Source organism: Cryptotermes secundus, unplaced genomic scaffold (genome assembly GCF_002891405.2).
Source record: "Cryptotermes secundus unplaced genomic scaffold, Csec_1.0 scaffold239, whole genome shotgun sequence".
NCBI lineage: Eukaryota > Metazoa > Arthropoda > Insecta > Blattodea > Kalotermitidae > Cryptotermes > Cryptotermes secundus.
The window spans coordinates 824,960-848,058 of NW_019734314.1; the positions used below are offsets into that span (position 1 = coordinate 824,960).

Genomic DNA, 23,099 nt, shown 5'->3' on the forward strand with positions numbered 1-23,099 from the left:
TTACAGAATCCACATATTCCTGCCAGTTTTAATATGTATTTTGTAATCAACAAGTGTGTAACCCCGGTCAAAGTTTGACACTTCTCGGGCCATTATCTCCGTAACCGTTCAACTTTGGACATAGGTGTTTTGGGTTATATCGGCATACTTTAACATAAGGAACACCCTCCCGAAGTTTGGCACATTCCTCCTGGGACACCCTGTATATAACCTAAAAATTACAATAGTTGTGCATTACTGGTGATGAACTCAGGCATCTTAATGGTATTTTGTAAGTAAACAATATGGAATTTGATGGATTGAGCATTAAAGGTGAAATAAACTTTTTTTTTTTTTTAAATATTTGTCTGCATTCAACCCTACTGCAGCTCTCAAAATAAAACCTGATGCACTTTGTTGTTTTATGGGAAATATCAACCAAATACTGATTTCAATTACGTGTAACTACAGGAATGTTATTTCTCTCATACTGACACTCAGTAAAGCTAATAAATTTGGAGTATGATGCTCATAACTTGCCAGTCTTCAGGTGCAAACATCAGGATGGAGAGTTTGACTTAAAATATTAAGCAAAGAGAAAAGTGAAACAGATTGTCGTTTTTTTTAATAAAAAACTGCCCCTCATGACATTTCATTCAAATTTAGGATATCTTGAGAACTGTGACTAAAACATTGCTGTTTCCACCTAAGTGAGGCATCTGACTAGAATCTGTAACAATACATAATCTCTGGAAATGGTTATATACATTGCCTTATCATATACAGTTAAACACTGTTAGTGCGATTTGCACAAGAACAAGAACGATGGATAAAGTCCGAAAACCCAGTATCTCTAACAATAAATGTTGTATTAATAAAGGTCAAGATGTCCACATGCTAAAGTGCTACACCATGAATATATAGTGGGAAGCTGAGGTAAATCTCCACACATTCTTAACCTTTGTACTAGATGAAAATGATTGGGTCAGCTTTATGATGTGACCTGTTTGGCTCCAACATCTATAGGACAGGAGGCAGTGTGGGCCCCACAGTCAACCTAGGTGTAGTGTCAAAGAGAAAAACATGCTGCCTCTGCCAGGAGTAAAACCAAGCTGTCCAGGCTGTAGCCACTCACTAACATTCTAATGAGGAATGTACCATTTGCTGGTACATTCTCATCAGTGACCCATATTTATAATGTTCAATTTGTATGGTTTCAATCCATCTTTTAAAAAATAATGCATGATTATATACAACACCATCTTGCATATGGCACTGAAATTCATGGGGTTCACCTTTTTTTTCTTTCCAGTGGTGGCATTGGGGAAGAGATAGATGTTGGTCAAAACAGTGCATTAAAAGAAGAATTAAAACAACTGAATGAAGAAGAGACATCCAACAGATTCACTTCAGTGTTACAGTTTACAAGAGAGTCTCTTTCACAGTTGGTATCAGATATTGAAAAGAAAGACAAAAAAAGAAACTCAGGAACAGAAAATTGTACATCTAAGAAACAGGGGGATAAGAACAAAGCAGAAGTAAAGGATAAATTTAATTCAGTTAAGAGTGGCTGTAAAGAAACAAACAGTGCAGAACAATTGGAATTCCAAGATGGAACAGTAGAAAATGTTCATACAGACAAAGCAGAACAAACCAAGAAAACTTACAACACAACTGAGAGACAAAATGTTCAGAATTCTCAGGAAGGTAGTAACAGAACAGAACAGCCTGATAAAAGCACTGAAAAGAGGGGTGAAATCTCAAATAATTTCAGATATGTTGCATGTGAGAGTAGCATAATTCATACAGTCAAAGAAAACGAAGCCTATGATATTTTAAGCAATTCTCCAAAATCAGTATGTAGTAAAATACAAAAATCAATACCCAAGAAAAGAGAGTCAAACAAAAAATCTTTGAATATTCCTTGTATGACAAATGCAGTAATTTATATTGAAAAATGTCTGTATGATTGGTTCACAATTGAATCAATGTGTTTTCTTTTTGGAAAAGAAAAGCTTAAAGAAATGGTACAAGAAAAGGGGGACTGCATAAAGGAGTATTATAAGGGGACACACAATGCTTCATGGGATTCCAAAACCCAAGAGCAATACTTGGCCATCTGCCGCCACTTGAATATCTTAGAGATTGAAGATCAAGAGTATGATCATCAAATAGTAACAAAGCCTCTTCCAGATTATAGCGCAGTGAGAGAAGAAGCAAAGAAAATGGATCTTAAAGTAAGGTCATATTATCAGGGCAAGACAGTGTATGAAGATGTAGACAGCATAAGCATTTCTGAAACAGACAGTGATTCTACACCTGTACTACCATTGGTTGATCTCCATGCCCAGAATGCTCTCCGCAGAAGAATTGTGTTGGATCGTCTGAATCGAATGTAAGATAATTCTTCTAGTTATTTAGTTGAAAACAACAAAAAGCATATCTTCTATAATGCTAGAGGAACTCTTGCAGCAATGAGTATGACTTGGAGGATACAGGAAATTACACAGTGGAAAATGTCTTACATCTTCCTCAAAATTAAGGGAGAGTAAAACTGCATATACAGTTTGTTAACTGTTAATTTAACTGCTTACCCACTAATGATAAGCCAGACTCAAGGGCAAAGAGTTATTCCACGACACTTCCTTTCAATTTCATGCCACTTAATTGCATTTCCCAGGTCCCAGACAATGCTACTTTAGGAAGGGCATAGGGGGGCTAATATTTCCACTTCAACATATGAACATTTTAAATGCAAAGAACCCTGTTATAGCTGTGAATTGTGCGATGATAGCATGCATGGTTACAACACAAGAACATGCACATACAAATGGTAGGATATAATTTTACAGCCGCACAAAAGATGAATAAGTGCAGTTATGTGCTGTCTGTTCTCTGTAAAGTGCACTAGAAGGGGAGTAAAAGTTTTAGCTAATAGCTATTTTGCATGAATTATGAAAGTAGCCATGTCTTAATTATTTTTTTTATTTCATGCATCCTGTTGTGTTATATACATAATTTATTTATTAAAACCATCACAACACAACTATATTAAGGTCCGTGCCTAGTTTGGCTCTGCTACATGTTTCGGCTATTAAAAGTCATCTTCAGGCAAATACATGGCTAATATATATACATGACTGAACTGCAGTACTAATAAAATTTGATACAATAATATTAATTATATTAAAATACTTGGCATAAAAATACAATAAATTAGATTATGTTGTAACGTGTTTTCGTTACTGAATACGCTGTAGAGATCGTTAATTGGTTTATTCAACAACCTACAAGTAACGGCTACAATTAATTATCACACAGTTGCGGGGTTTCACACTTTATAACCCTAATCGCAATAATCTGTTACCACTGTTGCAGGGTTTCACACTTTATAACCCTATGCACAAATCAGTTCACTCTGTCTTCAGTGGTCTACACGTTTACAGTAGGGGAGCTTTGTATCACTGTATCACACGCTCCCAGTTACACAATCACACACACGTCCGGTTCTTCTTTCCGCGACGGCTGCTATATTCCAACTGTAGTCTGCTCACTGGAGAACTGTTGATAACACACTCGCTCGTAGGCTTGCTCGGAACTCGTAACTAGAGAACTCGAGAACTGACTCGGAACTAACTGTGAATAGCCTTTGCTGCCCCTTATGTAGCCTCGTTCTGGACAACACAGAATACGGCCACGTAATAGGCACCATTGTTGTCTGGTGCCATGTTACTAGCAACGCTGTACGGAGTTGTTTACTGCTGCCTAGCAACCGCGGTATCCCTTTATGACATCACCGCTGTTGACTCGCTTTGCATAGCTACCAGGATGCTGGGACTCGGCACGTCAGCTCCCGAGGAGGGGGCATCCAGCAAGCACGACACGTCACAATATAAAACAAAAGTTATAGTATAAAACAAGAATAAAATTCTTTGATTGGTGCTTTACATCAGGTATGTCCAACTTCAAACAGGTTGTGATCGACTTTTTAGTGTCAAAACTAACACAACACATGATGTTTGTTGTAAAAGCAACATACATTGAAAGTACAGACTGCTTTAACACATATTTTCCCATCAAAATCTGAATATAATCATATTATATTACAAGTGAATTTACATGCTTTTCACGTATAATTTCCTTATAGACCTATGAGATCAACCAAAAATTGACCCATGATCGACGCGTTGGACATGCCTGCTTTACATCATTGAGTCAGTCGTTGGTTTTTATGATTTTGTTGTGTTCCTACGGACAAATTGGAGTTTTCTATATTTTGTATATATATAATAAACTGTTTTGCAGACTCTTGATGTAGATGTAATAATATTAATAGCCGAAACATGTAGCAGAGCCAAAGTAGGCACTGACCTTGATATAGTTGTGTTGTGATGGTTTTAATAAATAAATTATATGCCTTAATTACATTACTTGGCACCTAAGATAGACACATACCAGTGTTCACATTAACATACAGGTATTTTTCTTAAATTTAACAGTAAAATGGATTAACATGATTTCTTGATTTCAGACTTCTAGGCGATTTCTGTACATGCAAGGTGACTTAATTTTTCAGTTGACACAATGTGATGTAAGCTATAAGTTTTCCCTTCAAAGCCATGAAAGGCCCCAAGAAAATTCAACAGACATTTACTGTAGTTCATACTGCCAAAAACTAACATCCCAAGAATCATGTACCCAATTTTAAAGAATATTATTTCATTTATACTTCAGAATAACTGAAAATATCTGTCCCATTCTGAGGATCTTGTTTTGTACAATGTGCTAAAATATGTAACCAACCATAATTGCCAGAAAATAATATGTATATATTCCTTTTCAGTTTACCTGATTTACTACGGACATTTGGTTTATCATCACGTGATATCAGTGGAGACGTTCGAAGTCTTGTTACCACCTTCACATTTGGAGCCAACAACATCACTTTCAAACCACCTGAATGGAGTCTGATTGGCCTTATCATTATTAAAATGTAAGTTCACTATTTCTGCGCCATTTTAGATGCATTATGTAGCTAAGTTATTTAAACTCCATGGCCTGTAGTTTGCAAGTGGTGAACTATACCGACCGAGCGACCATTGCTTGTCGGCGAAGTTAGTGCCAACTTTAGCAGATAGAGGGTGTCATGTGGTCAGTGCAACAGATCCACAAGGCCATTAATCTTGGTTTTCTAGACTGGAGCTGCTATTTCCTTGAAACAGCTCCTCAATTATCCTCTGAGGCTGAGTGGTCCCCATTCCAGACCCATTACTTCTCAGAAAATCTGGTAGCTCCAGGAATCAAACCACTAGACCACAGACCATTTGCAGTATTGAATTATCTTTAAAGAAAACTTGAGGTAAAAATATAGGATGTTCTGCAACATCTGAGGATGTGTTATATTTATTAATGGATGACGGTTATTTGTAATTTTCCATACTTAACTGGTCTTTATGTTTATTTATGGTAGGTATAAATGTATCATTCACAGAAACTCACGACTGTAAAGCCTGTCCTACCGTAGATATCACACCCTTGGATGTTACTAACACCCCACGTAACATTACCAATTCTTAATAAGATACACCCTCTCCTACACAGGCCCTCAAAGAAGCAAAAACCAAAGTACAATATTGAAGACTTTCTGCTATATTTGAATAGCTGTGTACCTATATAAGGATGACATGAAATATCCCCATATTTGAGTTTGCTGCTTCTTTTGCAGGTTGTCCATAAAGGATATGAGATTACAAATTCTTCTGGACAATGAGCAAGTGATAAAGTACACAACCATGATGCTAATGAGTTTTCAGCAAGATGGAGGCTACTTGGATAGACTGCTGGCTTGGTTGACAGATATAGACAATTTATTGCGCAAGCAATAAAGAACATGTTTGTTTTTACCAGAACACAGTGACAGACCAATCATCCAAATTGATCTGTGACAAGAGTAGTTCAGATAATCAAGTATTTGGATAATTGGATTAAATTCTTATTTATGAAAAAAACACTTTTATAAGAATATTATAATGTATTGTACTATTATAAAAATGAAAAGTAAAAAAAAAACTTCTAAAACACGTGATACATGAAAAATTAATGCATTTAATTATGCATTAACATTTTAAAATACTTTTTTATTAGTCAAACACTTATGTTTATTTAACAGATGCATTCGTTGGTTGTGGTGATTTGGTTAATCAGTAATTCCGATAATCGGCATTCTACTGTACATAAGACAGACTTGATTGTCAGTTGTGGAATTTAAAAAATAAATGAACATATTAAAAAACGTAAGTAAAACGTTGCCATGTAGAGTCTTCACGCCAGATGACAATCTGTCTGTACATGATCATATCATCATCATGCATTAGGCTATGATTGGTCTGTTCTGTGCTCGTGAAAAGTATGTTGGTCCCTCCACCTTTACTGATGATGTTTTATATTTCGTTGTCCTACTGAATTGCATGTTAAAATTTTCCTTGGAATTCATCTATATTCCATTTATAGACTGTGATGTTTCTACTGTGATCTGGGGCAATTCTTTGTGGTTATGTCCAACAAATTGAACATATACAGAATCTGTATTTAAGTAACAATTTCTTCATAAAAAAAACAACAGCAATTACAGATATGTAGGCCTAGAACTCTATGCAACAGGAAATTATGCTTCATGAGTTCTGCTCATATGATCCTGTTGTCAGTTGTGACTAAACCCTGTTCTGTATACAACTTCACAGCAATCAGCATGTTGTGAAATGGGTGATATGAAATGATACATGTTCTGTGAAGAGAAGTGTGTGAAGTTGGAGAGAGAGCCACATAAACCAATGAAATGCCTAAATATGTAATCAGTGAAGAAATTCTCAGCCAGAGTGGAACATTTGAGTGTTCCGTTTAAAAAGGGCAGAATTTCCAGCAAAACTGATCCATGTTCCAACCACCTCCACCATCCTACACTGACCAAACATGTGTTTGTGAGAGAATGTATAGTGTCAGTCAATAAAACGTTGTATTTAGATATGCTGAAACAGCTGCAACAAGAGTTTGATGGAAATGTCCCAAAAAAATGGAAGTCAAGTTTGAGGATGTTGCATCATGACTACATACTGGTTCACTAAGCACTTTTCATAAGGAAAAATTATTGAACAAGCACAGTATTTCATTGGTTCCCCATTAACCTCATTCATGGATTTAGGATCTAATGACTTTTCTTTTTGTTTCTAAAACTGAAAGTGACCCAGAATCAATATGGTGCAAACCCAGTGACTATCCAAATTGTAGCACAGGAAATAAACATCACCCTGAAAGAATAGTATCAGAACTGCATCAAATCAGAGAACTGCTGAAATTATGGTGTTCAGTAAAGAAGAGAATATTTTAAGAGGATAAAAACACAAATACTCAGTCCCAGAATTAACAGTCTTCCCTCACATATGCTCGTTAGTGCAGAATGCTCAATTTCTAATTGAAGTCTTGCTAAGTTAACTGACATATTATTAAATAATGCAAAATATATTTACGGTGTAAATTTCTAACATACAGTAACTTATATACAAATTCGGGTCTTATATTACTAAAATCTGTGCTTCAGATTCCATGAGGTTTATTGTAATATTCCAGTCTTCTGAGTCAACTGAACCCTCTCATTAGGGACCACAACTTCCGAGTCACTTCAATTCCAAATTGACTGGGGACAGTCTATCACTATAATCCATTATGCTGCAATAAGACATGCTTTTGGTCAATACATTTTAAAAACACCTGTTTTTCACTTGTGAAAATTTGGAGAATAGGTATATCATAATGACCACTCATCGGGGCTGGTGGAATCTTGATGTTGCTCTCCAAGTGATGACAAATTCCCCCCCCCCCCNAAAAATTAAAGAGATGTTCTTGTTTTGAGTGAAGCATCTGACACGTATATGAACAATGCAGTACGAGAGATATGTCATACGCAGTGTGTCCATGTTCTGTTAGGACTGTGTTCATTAAAAATACAAGATGTGAATTATTTTCAAATTTTCACTCTTTGTATTCAAAATAGTCTTCTGAATCAATACATAGCTGGAATTGAATGAAAAGTTTTCGAAAACAGTCACTGTACTTCTTTTGTGGAATCGCATTTAAAACTGCGGTAGATTCCCTTTGGAAGTCCTGGATGGTGTCGTGATGGTCTCCTTTCATCGTCAACTTAACTTTTGGGAACAACCAGAAATCTGCTGGAGCCAAACCTGGCGAATATGGAGGATGATCAAGGACTGTGATCCCTTTTCTGGCCAAAAAATCACTTACAACCTTCGATTTGTGGGGTGGGGCATTATCGTGGAGGAGCAACCAGGAACCTTGCTCTTGATATCCAGGTTGAATTTGAAGAATTCTCACCCACAAATGATTGAGGACTCCAAGATAATAATCAGAATTCACTGTTTGACCTTCTGGCACAAATTCCTTGTGAAAGATTCCTTTGGAATCGAAGAAAACAGCAGTGTCTTTACTCAACTCTTTTGCATGCGCACTTTCTTTGGTTTCAGCTTCTTTGGGATCAACCACACTGCTCTCTGCCGCTTTGTGAGAGGCTCATATTGAAAACACCAGTAACAATCGATTTTGTAAATTTTGTATCACTTTGGGCTGACCGTAACATGTCTTTGCAGTGTTCCACTCTGGCATGTTTTTCATCACCTGACAGCATGTGCGGTACAAACCATGCACAGACCTTCCATTTGCCCAAATCCTCAGTCAAAATTTGATGCACAGTACTTTTTGGTATTCCCAAAAGCTCCTCGATGAGTCTTGCAGAAAGACATCTGTCTGATGCAAGGATTTTGGTCACTTTTTTTCTCACATTTTCTTCAGTGCGACTTGTTCTCGGCTTTGATGCACGTGGAACATCTTCAATGTCCTCTCTGCTGTCACGAAATACAGCATTCCATCGAAAAATGTTTGAGTGACTCAAATAATCACTACCATACACACTTTTCATCATTTTGTATGCTTCTCTGGCTGTTTTGCCTAACTTAAAACAAAATTTGATGTTGGCTCTCTGTTCAACCACCATTTTCTGACGAGCATCAGAACAGTACTGTTATATTCAAGGTCAGAACACATGATGCAGCGATGCTTGCGCTTTGAAATTATAGACAGCCACAGCTGAAACTTCAAGAATCTTAACACCAGAACTTGCGAACAGGTGGCATTGCAGTGCAAAATAAAAAAAAAAGGGTCCTAACGGATCCTGGACACACAGTGTATGATCTTAAAAGAAACTGTGGTAATTGTAGATGGTCAGTTACAAGAATAAATCTTTTATCATCACATGGACAAGACAAAAAAGAATTCATACAAAAATAAAAGGTATGTAAAATGTGCAGCCCCAGATGGGAACTTTGGTTGGCCCTGCTACTTATTATGGAACTGCCAACAAAAACTGGACATAAATCTCTATGGAGATGCTGGGAAAAATGTTGAATGAAAAGGGAAACACACCAGCACCATTTTGACAACAGGAGGTAAACTTGTATACAGTATTGTAATAAATTGCTTTAAGAATTTAATAACATTTCACTGTAAAATAGTTACACATTTTGAACATTTCATATAAGCCACAACAATACAATAATGCTATGATTTGAGACAGAGACATGAAGCTTCATGGATCATAGAACAAACTGTATCTTTTAACATACCGCAAAGGTGAACCATTCATTCATACAAAATAAAGCATACAGGCGCTACAAAATGATACAATACCTGAAAAATACAACAGAGTTTGACTTTGGGATGAACATCCTTGGCAGCATACACTTTCATGAGTATCACTGTAACACTGAGCACTTCCAAATTACATACTTCTATGCCAGAATATTAAAAATGTGACAGTGCAAACCATATATTTAGCATACTGAAATCATAACAAAGAAAGGTGTTTGCTTATGTTTGAACTGGGCAATCAATCCAACGAACTGATCTGTCACACTGATAAATACTGAAATTTCACCATCAAATATGACACTATGAATTGAACAAAGCTGACATGGTTAATAATTCCAGTTGTTTGCAGTTCTGATATATATCAAAGAATGTTTACACTTGTTACCAAACAAAAACCAGTTTCTTATATATGATTCAAATGGAAATTTTTATTTGGCAACAACAAATTTAATTTATTCTATCTTACATTAATATATGGCTTGAGCACCTTAAGGAGAATAAAGGCCCACACTTCTGCTGGGATATGAAAAATATCTGTAAAGCTTACTTTTACATTCTTGTATTTATGACAATAAAATGCCCTGGGTATCAGAGAGAGCCAGGCTGATGTCTGAGAACCGCCTCTGTATGACCTATGAGGAACTTCAAAACTAGTCTTGCAACATTATGCAGCCTAGATTAAAGCTTGAACTTCCTGGCCACTACAATCAGCCTGGTAGCTAATGCTCAGTACTCACCATTATTATAATTAGTTTTCATTCTCCTCAGCCCTCTTCCTCTGGTATACTATTATCTGCAGCTGCTATGTCCATACTGGCTGACTGTTGTGATGTTACAGGCTGCTGTTGATCTGCTGAAGGCTGTTCTGGCTGATCCACTATCACCTGCAGACAAATAACAAAATTAGTACATATACAACCTAAGATGAACCACTACCTTACAAACTTTTCCATACAATTTTGTGGGGTACAGACCCGTTGCTAAGTGGTGACTGTAAACAACAGCCATTACTATGCGATAATCAAATAAATAAACATCTGTTTCTATGCAATAGTCAAGGTATTGTTGGACTATAACAATGGAAATGCTGTTCTCTGTGTTGTTTGTGCCAAAAAGTTATAAGCAGGGTCAGTCGAGTTCTGGAGTTTTCAGCAGTTCAGCTGAATGAAGGGACGTGACGTGGAAACAGCTAGTAGAGACTGTAATAGACTGAGGACACTAGTCTGTGTCGGTCAGTAATTTGTAAAGTGTAGCTCTCAGCAGTGTGTACAAGTGGCCAATAAATCTAATTCATCCAATGTATACCCTGTCTATTGTCACTCCCTTAAATCATGACAGGATGTAAGTCTTGAAGCTTTCACAATGGATAGGTTTACTAAAATCTCCTCAGAAGATCACCTATTTCAATGTTGAGTTAAAAACCAATGTTTCAGGGATGTCCTGCATCATCATCTTCAGGGTCAATGTGGTGAATGACCCCACACACACACACACACACACCAGTCTGTCAAATCAATGCATAAACCTGCTGGTATACTATGCAGCAGCAGGGCGGATCTATGAGGAAAATCCCAAGAAAACAAACACAGGAAAGAGCATGCTATGAAGAAGACAAAATAACTGACAACAGGAATATAAGATTAAGTAACATGGTGATGGGTTAGAGTCAGATGGGTGACTGCACAATTTGACTCAGCCCTCCTGACACATAGTACACCAACAGGATGACGTACCAATTTGTCAGACTGGTATATGCAGGATGTCCTAGGAGGAAAGGGCAATATTCTGGGATTGGTCATTCTAAGAGAAAAAAAAACTGCATTATGTACATTTCCTATTCTAAGTGGTTTCTAAGATAAAGCCATTTCACTGTACAGCAGTTATTGCCCACATAAAGGAATGTCAAGATGCACTGAGATGAGCAACATGCCACACCATCACACAAAGCTGCAAAGTGGACTGATGTTGACGGTGGAATTTGCAAAAATGTGTCATACTAGGTTAAACTGTACCAACTTTGTCACTTGAACAATAAATACCAGTACTAGAAAAAGTATGTAATACCTCTTTCTTACCAACAATTTTGGAACCGTACAGTGAATACAGTGAAATACGTAGCACATCCACAAAGTAAGTTTCCCCACTCATCCCACAGCTAGCAAACCTTTATATTGCGCGAAGCGACTGCGCGTACGTGATAGAGCAATGACGTNAAGTATGTAATACCTCTTTCTTATCAACAATTTTGGAACCGTGCAGTGAATACAGTGAAATACGTAGCACGTCCACAAAGTAAGTTTCCCCACTCATCCCACAGCTAGCACAGTCGCGAAGCGACTGCGCGTACGTGATAGAGCAATGACGTAGCATGGCGCATGCACAAACGGAATTTCCCGCGTTCCCACAGTAGCATCGTTGCAGCTGTTGAAGATGGAAGCTCTTATTCCAACTCCCACCGACTGTGAAGTGCAGCCAGTGATAAAGTTTTTGAATGCACAGAGCATAGCGCCGATCGAAATTCGTCAGCTGTGCTGGGTCTATGGGCCTAACGTCATGAGCAAGCAGATGGTGTGTCGCTGGTGCAGACAATTTTCAGCAGGCAGACAAAGTGTGCATGATGAGAAGCGCAGTGGGCGGCCATCCATCAATACAGACGACCTGGTGGAGCTTGTGCAGGAACACATTATGGAGAATCATTGCGTCACAATTGCGAAACTCAGCTGTCATGTCCCACAGATTTCCCGCACCTTGTTGCACGAAATTGTCACGGAGCACCTGTTGTTCAGGAAATTATGCGCCAGGTGTGTACCGAAGCAACTGACACCAGAACACAAAACAAAGCGCATGGAGTCAGCATTGACCTTTTTGCAGCGGTACCATGATGACGGCGACGAGTTTCTGGACCGGATCATCACAGGTGATGAAACATGGATTGCACACAGTACCCCAGAAACCAAGCAGCAGTCAATGCATTGGCGTCACAGTGGATCTCCCTGTAAGACGAAATTCAAGCAGACGTCGGCACGGAAAGTGATGTGCACGGTATTCTGGGACAGACGGGGTGATCTCCANGTGGTTCCAGTCCCAGGCGGCAGACTTCTACGACACAGGTATTCAAAAGTTGGTCCCACGGTATGACAAATGTCTCAATTCTGGTGCCGATTATGTTGAAAAATAGCTGAACACTTGCTGTATCTGTTGCAATAAATATTTCCATGAAATTGTGTTTTATTTCTGCAAACAGCCCCAGGGAAACTTACTCTGTGGACGAGCCTCATAGCTCTATCTCAGAAACTGTCTGGAACAGGACACATATACACATACACTTTATGCTTAGATGACCAATACTATGACCTCCCAGAATACTGACCTTTCCTCATGGGATACTACATATCAGTGAATGGTCATTCACAACATCGAACCTGCTGATGAAGACTTGAGATCTCTGAACATTGGTTCTCAACACTAACACTGCTATTGCCTGAGAAGGTTTCAGCACTTTTCCATACAAAATGCCATTGTAAGAAAAAGATTCTGGGGAATTGTAAGATTAAATACAAGAACTACACCCTTAAATGTAATAAAATTAGTTAGAAGTTTTTTGTTAACTGGAATGTGAAAATAATGTACTTGATTGACAATATGTCTCCAGCACACTTATAAAAACAATTTCCCACAAATAATTCCTAATCACTTTTCTACTTATAAACTCTACACAAGAAAATATTCTCTTAATTCTTAATTCAATAGTAGATTCACTAATCCAGACTTACTTGTAAATTCTTCATCCCCACATCCTTGCCACTCAAAATGCCTGACAGAGATCCTTCAGCTGAACCCAGAGACTCTGATAATGGTGAACTGTGAGGACTAAAACTGGGCTTATCTGCTGACCCTGCAGAAATGACACTGACTTCATGGGCTGCACTGCTGTCTGGTGACCTTGAACCTTTCACCTTGCTAGTCTTCTCTGCTATATCCAACTGATGGTACAATTCCAATACGTGACTTTCCATTCTTTGTCTGATGGCACGATGCGTATCACACTTGCTTTCAACTGCCTGTTTTATGGAGAAAAACATGACATGGGATTCATTTTGAACTAATCTGTTTTTATCAACAAACTTTCTTATTTTCCCATAAGGGATGCATGACTGTGATTCAAAAGGAGAAACTGTGGTTGACACTTTCCAGCCATTCCCATTGTTACACACAGCACAGCAAGCTTGAACATGTTAAATGAAGCAACAGAAAGATTAAGTACCTCTAACTTCTTTTGATATTCCTCCTTAACCTGTTTCAAAATCCGTTTCTGATCAGCAATAATCATATCTCGTCGTGTCACCACAGAATCCAGTTCAATAATCCGTGCCTTTGCAGCTTCCAGGAGAGAGTTCCGTGATTCCAGCATCTCATTAACTCCTGTGTGCAACAAAATGCTATGAAACAAATGCAAGTGAAAGAAATGTTACATCATCTTATAAGACTTCAAAATATCACAGCAAATAGTTAAGATAAATTTGCTCAAATATTTCAGAAGGATTAATGGGTGAAGTTAACCTTCTGGCAAAAAAAAAATTACTGGTGGTCAGACAAGTTCAGCAGATCACCCAAGAAACAAAAACTAAGTCTGTAAAGGACAAGTCCAAAATCTACAAGACTCAAAAATAGAATGAATGTCAAAACCAAAGTTCAAAATCATGTTGACCTGCTCTTTGGTCTCAAAGAAGTTATCCATTATGAACCTTCTTCCTCTAAAACAAGTCTATATAATAACTTGGCTTTTAAGAAAATAAATACCATGATATATTGCACTCACCTGATCCCCTCCACCAGAAGCTAAATATCTCTTTCAAAGGGTCTCATTTTGAAGGGAATATGAACAATTTGATGACAGAATATACTCATAAAGTCAGAATACAAGTACAGTACTTTGAAGGTGCCTACTTACTTACTTACTTATGAAGCTGAGTCCTTCTTGAGGAGAAGCCAAATCTGCGGCTACTCAAGAATTTCCCAGCATTTTATGGAACCCAAAGGTTCATAACCATCTTCACAAGAGCCCTCCACCGGTCCCTATCCTGAGCCAGATCAATCCAATCCATACCATCCCATCCTGTCTCTCTAAGATCCATTCTAATATTGTCCACCCACCTACGCCTTGGTCTTCCCCATGGTCTCTGTTCTTCTCACTTTCCCACAAATATCTTATATGCATTCATCTTCTCCCCCATTTGTGCTATATGCCCTGCCCACCTCATCCTCCTTGACTTTATCATTCTAATTATACTTGGAGAAGAGTACAAGTTATGAAGGTCCTCATTATGCAGTTTTCTCCACCCTCCTGTCACTTCATCCCTCTTTGGTACAAATATTCTCCTTCAAGGTGCCTAAACACACTAAAGTTTAGAGAAAATATATTTTGGTTTTACAGAATCAGTGTGGTTATTTAATAACAAGATCTCATATCAGTTGCCTGTGATTCTATGAGCTAAAAGCCAAAATGAACAAGGCAATATTAAACAATTTATGTTTCCTCAAGTAACATTATTTGGGCCATAAATAAAGATTAGAATAAAATAAATCTCCAATTAAAGAGTGCATCTCCTGGAATGTGATACACTGTAGTCTGGTAGAGGTTTACAGATATTCTGGAAGACAGCAATGAGAACCTCTAGTATCACAAACCCCAGTTATTTAATTTTAGTGGTAAATGAATTCAGTGACAAACCTTTGAGTTCTTCACGGTAAGAGTGATGCAAATGTGCCTGCTCTTCTTCATAATGCCTGAGGAGTGGTAGCTGAGAGAAACGATCTCTGTACTTCTGCTGCAGCTCTCCCATCAGAATGAGTTCCTTCTGTAACTCTTCCAGGTTGCTGCGTAACTGCTGTCCTGCACTTGCCTCTGCTACTGCATGTTGCATTTCATTTGTAACTTCAAAGAACACTGATTTCACTTGCTGCAATTCCTACACAAACAGCATACAGCATTAAAAATACTTTCAGTGGCACATCAGTGCAATATCTACAAAAGTATCACATGCTAACTACCAGGGTCGTACTGAAAGTCATGAGCAACATTTTTTTGTAAAGTAACATGCTTTATTATTGACAACCAAATACACCCCCCTCAATCTACAGACCTTTCTTTATTTTTCCACATAATCGCCAATTCTTTGTACACATTTCTCTCAGCGTTCTGGGAGTTTGAAAATTCCCCTTCTGTAAAATTCCATTCCAGCCATCCGAAGACACTGACGCACTGCTTTCTGAATTGCCTCTCTTGTCTCAAAACGTTGTCCACGCAGCTGATCCTTCACAAATCCGAAAAGATGGTAGTCGGAGGGTGCCAGATCAGGGCTATAGGAGGGGTGTGGAAGAACTTCCCACCCCATCTTTGCAATTGCTTCCAATGTGAGGCGAGCGTTGTCATGCAGGATTATGATGTTTCGTCCTGGACGTTTATCGCGCAATGCGCGACGGAGCTTGTGGAGCATCTGGACATAACAAGCAGCATTGATGGTTTGCCCAGGTTCCAGGAATCCGGCCAGAATAAACCCTTCTGCATCCCAGAAGACTGTGCCCATCACCTTCGCAGCTGATGGCATTGTCTTTTGCCTTCTTTTTTGATGGAGAATGCAAATTATGCCATTCCATACTCTGTGCTGTTTCGTTTCAGGCTCGAAATGGTGAAACCAGCTTTCATCACCTGTCACAATACAGAGCAAAAAATCATCGCCTTCATGTCGATATCTCTGCAGCAGTTCTGAGGTGATGGCTTTCACTGACCTTTGCGATCTTCGGTCAATAACCGCGGGACCCAACGAGCACAAACTTTCCTATAGCCCAAGCTTTCAATCATCTCCTGTACTGCACTGTGCCCTATTCCAAGTTTTCGGGCTATTGTGTCCAGTCACACGCCTGTCATCTAGAATGATCTCATCCACTCTTTCCTTGTTGCGTTCAGTTGAGGCTGTTTGAGGACGACCGCTCCGAGGCTCATCCTCGGTGCTGGTATTCCCATCTTTAAAATGTTTCACCCATCTTCAAACACTGCTCACACCCATGCACACACTTCCATAAGCACACTGAAGTCTCTGGTGAATTTCTGCAAAAGGGATTTCCTCTTTCACAAGAAATTCGATGACAGCAAGTTGGCGAAACGATATATCGCTGTCAGCCATTTTCTTAGGAGTGATACTGGTCATGTGATGCCAGCTATTGACGTCATAAGACACTCAAGGTTAACACAACAGCTGGTTCCACCTATCACCATACTCTCTTTCGTCTGCTGTTCCCAGGTTGCGTGCAAAAAAAAAAGTTGCAAATGACTTTCAGTACGACCTACGTATTTTCTTTGCTTCAGTTTCTCTATTTTCACCACACAGAACTGTTACTACCTGCCAATTTCCATCTCTAACTGTCAGCATATTTAAATGTGATCAGTAGCTGTCTGGAACACCGAATGAGAACATAAGTCTATTTAGACCCAAGAGGAAGGAAGTGAAAAAGACTGGGAGAAAACTGCATAGCGAGGAACGTCACAATTTGTATTATTCACCAGATGTTAGGGAAATAAAATCAAAAGAGGATGAGATGGGTGAAGCACACAGAATGCATGTGAGTTCTGACAAATGCATACAAACTTTTGGTCAGAAAGCCTGAAGGGAAGAGACCACTTGGAAGTCACAGGTACAGATGGAAGGATACTAAAATGGATCTTAAAGAAACAGGGTGTGAAATGGATTCATTTTGCACAGGACAAGGATGAGAGGCAGGATCTTGTGATTATGATAATAAACCTTCGGGTTCCATAAAAGGTGTGGAATTTCTGAACTGGTTGAGTGATGACAGGCTTCTCAAGGACTTTGGTGCATGTAATCGCTCCATATTCAAAACAGAGCTCAGGGCCAAGTTCAGTTGTGAAATGAAATATACTGTCAAATGAAGACTTTCATTATACAACACAAGTATTCCTCATTTTATGAATACTCAATTTATAAAGTTTTGCTACAACAAAACATGTTAATTTGTACCTGTTTTTCACTTAATGTACTTCATTTTCACCATAATAAATTTTGGTGACAGTTACATGTGAAGTAATGGTAATTTCATTTTTGATTTACAAATATTGACCTTACAAACAGTTTTCATGGAATGAATTACCTTCATAAATTGAAGGATACCTGCATTTTCATAAAGTATTCATCATAGAGAAAATGTCATATGATCTAATGAATATTGGTTTTATAAGACCATGAAAAACAATGAAAGAGTAGAAAGATTTCACATGGCAGATTCAGTGTTGGACAAAAGGAGAAGTGGAAGTCATCTTTTGACTAGAGGGATGTTGTGTGAAACAAGCTGGATTAGTAGTTAGCCACCCTAAGTCACTGTCCTGCTTGGCTATATGATGTGATACAGAATTATAAGGCTTCTTTTGGACTTTATCCATCGTCTGGTATATATAAGACAAAAAACCACAATGTTTCAGAGACTGGATGTCTCCGTCCTCAGGTGGATGGGGCAGGATAGACCTACTCAGTTTTGCCCATCAGAAAGAGCTAGTCTCAATCACTCTTTCTAACGGGCCCAACTGAATAGGTCTATCCTGCCCCATCCACCTGAGGATGGAGACAGATCCAGTCTCCGAAACTTTGTGGTTTTTTGTCTTATATATATCAGACGATGGATAAAGCCCAAAATAAGCCTTATAGTTCTGTACAGCATACACCATTGTCAGAATCCTTCCAAGTCTATAATGTGATGTTCCCAAAAACCTCACTTTACATTGCAACAAAATTATTAAAGCTATGGGCCTACACAACTGAGTCAGTTCAGCTGAAACACACATTTCTGTTTCTGAATTTAAAGTCTCATCTCTTCTATCTTCACAGTGTTTGAATGATGTTAATCCTCCACTGAGAGGTGCATGTTGGCAATAAAACCATAAGACTAGTAACAGAGATGAATGAGACATACAATGGGGTACCCAAAAGAAACCGAACTGATTTTTTTGTGGGCAGAGATTTTGTAGTACCGCGTTTTGCTGCTATGAGCGCATAGAGCTAACATTCCTGAGTCGATAAGCCGACTACCGTTGCTTCAGAAGGTAAGGACTAGTTTCGGCAGAGTTTATAGTGACAACGATTTTGTGTGATCATTGTTTTTGCAATGGCTGATTTTCGTGAACAGCGTGCGGCAGTGAAATTCTGCTTTTTGCTCGGGAAAAGTGGAACAGAAACTCTTGAAATGTTAAAAACGGCGTACAAGGACGATGCTATGGGGAAAACTCATGTGCTTGAGTTGGTTTCCCATTTCAAAAATGGTGAAATGTCAATTGATGACAAACCTTGTTCTGGTCGTCCTTCCACGGCCCGAACACATGAAAATGTTGAAAAAATTTGTGAAATCATCAAAGAAGATTGATGACAGACCACTGAAGAAATTGTGGAGCTGTCGGGAGTGACTTGGAGCTCAGTTCAGCGAATTTTGACAGAAGATTTGGGAATGAAAAGGGTGGCTGTGAAATTCGTGCCACGACTGCTGACTGCTGAACAAAAACAAGGTCGCGTGGAAGCATGCTGTGCTTTGAAAGAGGAGTCCCGAAATGATCGAAACTTTTTTTTGTTTCCTCGAATGAAAAGAGACATGAAAGGAAAGCGTTTTGATGATGTTGCTGAGGTTAAGGAAAAACGACGGAGGTGCTGTCAAGCATCTCAAAAGATGAATTTAGACAATGTTTTGAAAAATGGAATAAAAGACTAGACAAGTGTATTAGTGTAAGTGGAGAGTACTTTGANGCAGTGGTCCACGATACTTCCCCCATCTACCGGAGGAATTGGAAACTACTTGGGCAGGAAACTTTGCCTAATTTTGCTCAGAGGTCTCCTAGAGACATGGGGATCTTTTACGTGCCGTAAATCTAAGACACGGGACACACGGCTTAAAGTCCCTCCTGGAGGACTTGTTCCCTGAATTTTTCCGCCCTTAAAAATTCCATGACCTCTGCCGGGTTTGAACCCGCGTACCTTGAGTCATGAGGTGGGAACATTAACCCTAGACTACAGAGGCCGCTAGCTTCCCACCGCAGCAGCCCGGGTTTGATCCCAGGTCTGGTCAAGTGGGATTTGTGGTGGACAAAGTAGCACTGGGGCAGGTTTTCTCCGAGTACTTCGGTTTCCCCTGCCAATCTTCGTTCCAACAATTGCTCCATAATCACCCCCACCTATCATCTGGGGCTGGTACAATAAGCCAGAAGTGGTCGCAGTGCAAGGAACTTAGTCCCACCCAACTAGCAATAAAAAAAAATAATATTAATGTATTGCAGCAAACCATGGACTGTTTACATCTTTGTATATATATTAATATTTCAAATTTTATATAAAACTGCATATATTCCACTACAGAATAATGAAATGTGGCAGCAAAGATCAAGAAACTAAAATATTGAATATAAGAATCCATGTGCTTAAAGTATGTAAATAAGTATATGAGAAAAAAATGTCAAAGGCGAACATTAAAAACATGACTTCAGGACGTGGTTACCCATTGTGTTTCTAATTTAGTGGAAGATTAACTTAAATGCATGTGGTTTACCAATTAAATCAAAATTACCTTCATATTCGTTGTTGCCTTTTCCTTTGCTTGCTTCAGTTCGTGTTCTAACAATTCATTCTTACGCCTAAGCTCCTTGATATCTTTCTGATGAGTATTACACTGTAACACAAATGGCACAATTAAACCTCTCATTATGTACACTAAAACATATGTAAATTTAAGAAAAAATATCTGGTGTGCATATATCGTAGCCATTACATGACTATACGTGAACATAAATCTCATTACTGAAAAAGTTCAATAATGATAATCCATTTATTTCAGAAAAACGTACCTGGCTTTGCCAGTAGTTGATCGTTTCCTGCAATTGCTGTTCTGTTATCTGCACCTCCTTCTTTTTCTTTTCACGTTCATTGTACAAATTCTCAATATCCTTCTGAAGCAAACTCAACTGATCACGCTAAGAAAAATAAAAAATAAACCAAATAAGACAATACAGTTCCATTAAATTTATGGAAATGATGTTACAAGGGAGGTGAGCTAGTTCCAATCCTTTCCTGTTCGTGACTGTTCTTTCTGTTTCTGTACTACACATAATAAGCCACTGTTTATTTGTCCTAATGTGTTACTGCTTCCTACACAATATTTTCATACTTTCTAATTTTCTTAAAACAGTCACATATGGAAAAAAAAAACTGCCATTCTTCTATGACTTAATGATAGAGTAAAGAGAATCATATTCAACACCAACAAAGAAACTAACCAATGCAGAATTATGTTCCTCTAGTGCTCTATTTGATCTAGATTTTCCAAGCAGTCTTCGATTCCTCTCTGCATGAGCTTCTCTTCTGTGCCTTTCAAACTGCAGCTGGATGTTAAGTAATGTCAGCTGTTCTTTCACAGTCTTTAACTCACTTTCCAAACCTGCAGAATTAAAATTTTGATTAGCCATGCAAGCCTCATCATAATTAGATGCCATGCCCACATTATGACAATGAAGATGACTTTTGGGATATGATGCCAGGTACTGTGGTGACTGTTACCACTTTTTGGAGGAACATACTACCTCCATAGGAACTGGGATAGCGCAGTCGGTATAGCAACTGGCTATGGGCTGAACAAACATGGGGTCAGAGTTCAAGTCCCGGTAGGGTCAAGAATTTTCTCTTCTGCATGTCATTCAGACTGGCTCTGGGATCCACCCAACCTCCTATCCAGTACATACCAGGAGCTCTTTCCCCGGGGGATACAGCAGCCAGGGCGTGAAGCTGACCACTAACCTCCAGCTAGTGCTGAGGTCAAGAAATCATGGGTCTATACATCCACTTCCCAATACATCTTCATGGTGTAGTGCTTAATTAGTTAAGTACAGGGACAACTTTACCTGTTACCTTTACACACTGCCTCACACTACAGAGTCTCACATCCTGGAAGAATATAATCTTCATAGCCACTGCTGTGAGAACCTCAAGTCTTGCATGTTATGACTACTTGCAAGTACATATTATTCAAGATCTACCAGCATAAAGAGTAACCAGCCAATTAAAGTGGCCATGCGGTTTAAGGCATGAAATGTCTTCGCTCGTTCAAACACTGGGATCATGGGTCAGAATCCCACTTGAGGCCTGGATGTTTGTCTGCATTTATTCTGTTTGCGTTGGGAAATGGTGAGGAAATGTAAAATCTTCAAATACAGATTCAGGTTTTGCTGAATTAAAGAAAAAAAAAATATATATATATACTGGTGCAAAGAAAAACTCACCCTGCACGTTTGCTTTCTTGGTATCTCTGTCATCCTTGCCATGTCCCTGAATAACAGTTTCAATATATTTGTCCAGCATGGCATAAGGAGAATACCTTGGAAACAGTTCAGTGTGATGGCACAATGGAGCTGGACTTGGTGCTGTGCTTGCTTTCATCTCTCCATTGTGGGTCTGAGCATGTTCTACTGGAGGAAAGGCCCCCAGAAACAGATGTTCATATGGCAGTGGACTCCAGTGATCTACAGTCTGTGTACTTGCTGTTGCCATTTGCTTCATAAAGGTTACACTAGCAAATTCTTGGGACAACTGGTCGTTTTCTTCTTCTCTTCCATTGGTTGTATGTGGTTGCTCGTTAACATCTAAGTTTGACAATGCTCCTTCTAAATCTTCTAGTTCTTCTTTTTCTTCTAAAGTTCTACCTATATTAGCTTCAGCTCCAGGTAGCACTGGGCCCCTCTTCATATCAGGGCAGGAATTAGCTCGCTGAACACGGGAGTGGAGCAAAGCAGCAGAACCCTCACCAGGGCTGCTACCTGTACTGAAACCAGCTAAATATGATCTTTCTGTATCTGTGGTGCACTGACTGTAACATCGCTGGCGATGCTGCTGATGAACTCGATGAGCAAACTCTCTCATGGAACGGCTAGTGGGCATGTGGAGACCACCTGATGTGCAAGGAGAACCACTCTCCTGCTCACACTCTTCATAATCATCCATATGAGGAGGATGAAACTCTTCAAGTACACTATCACACTGCCTCTGTGATGATGGCAATACACTCTGAAATGAACATAAGACTCATCACGATCACCAAGACAGCCCATCTACTGCCCTTATCTTGAGCAAGTTTTAGCATGTTTACAAATAATTTCCCAAAGAGTCATTTCAACACATGATTCTCCACTTAAGAACATATCAAATTCTCACAAGAATTACCAATCAAATTCTGTATACTGAAGTTTCACCATTCATGGCTGAACAATCTCGATCTCTTGATTTAATCACTGTAACAGGTGATAGGTTACACAATATTATCTACTCATTGTGCTCTCTCCTTGGAAAGTACAGCCCTAGAGGAGATCT

At 38.9% G+C, this 23,099-nt stretch overlaps 2 protein-coding genes across 6 annotated transcripts in view; one reads left to right on the forward strand and one right to left on the reverse strand.

Annotated features, from left to right (window-relative positions):
* LOC111868523 (putative RNA polymerase II subunit B1 CTD phosphatase RPAP2) overlaps window positions 1–7,854 on the forward strand; it is an 11,646-nt gene extending 3,792 nt beyond the window's left edge. The window contains exons 5-7 of the mRNA XM_023859230.2: window positions 1,292–2,374; window positions 4,823–4,972; window positions 5,705–7,854. Of these exons, the coding sequence (XP_023714998.1) occupies window positions 1,292–2,374; window positions 4,823–4,972; window positions 5,705–5,864 (1,393 nt within the window). The 3' untranslated portion in view covers window positions 5,865–7,854. The remainder of the gene's footprint in view (window positions 1–1,291; window positions 2,375–4,822; window positions 4,973–5,704) is intronic.
* Window positions 7,855–9,512: 1,658 nt separating this feature from the next.
* The window catches only part of LOC111868529 (hamartin), a 64,571-nt gene continuing 50,984 nt past the window's right edge, over window positions 9,513–23,099 (reverse strand). For all 5 annotated transcript variants that reach the window (XM_023859241.2, XM_023859243.2, XM_023859242.2 and 2 more), the window contains 8 exons: window positions 22,016–22,796; window positions 21,017–21,177; window positions 20,588–20,713; window positions 20,311–20,412; window positions 15,425–15,662; window positions 13,958–14,115; window positions 13,467–13,754; window positions 9,513–10,577 (listed from right to left, as the gene is read on the reverse strand). In XM_023859241.2, the coding sequence (XP_023715009.1) occupies window positions 10,458–10,577; window positions 13,467–13,754; window positions 13,958–14,115; window positions 15,425–15,662; window positions 20,311–20,412; window positions 20,588–20,713; window positions 21,017–21,177; window positions 22,016–22,796 (1,974 nt within the window). In that variant the 3' untranslated portion in view covers window positions 9,513–10,457. The remainder of the gene's footprint in view (window positions 10,578–13,466; window positions 13,755–13,957; window positions 14,116–15,424; window positions 15,663–20,310; window positions 20,413–20,587; window positions 20,714–21,016; window positions 21,178–22,015; window positions 22,797–23,099) is intronic.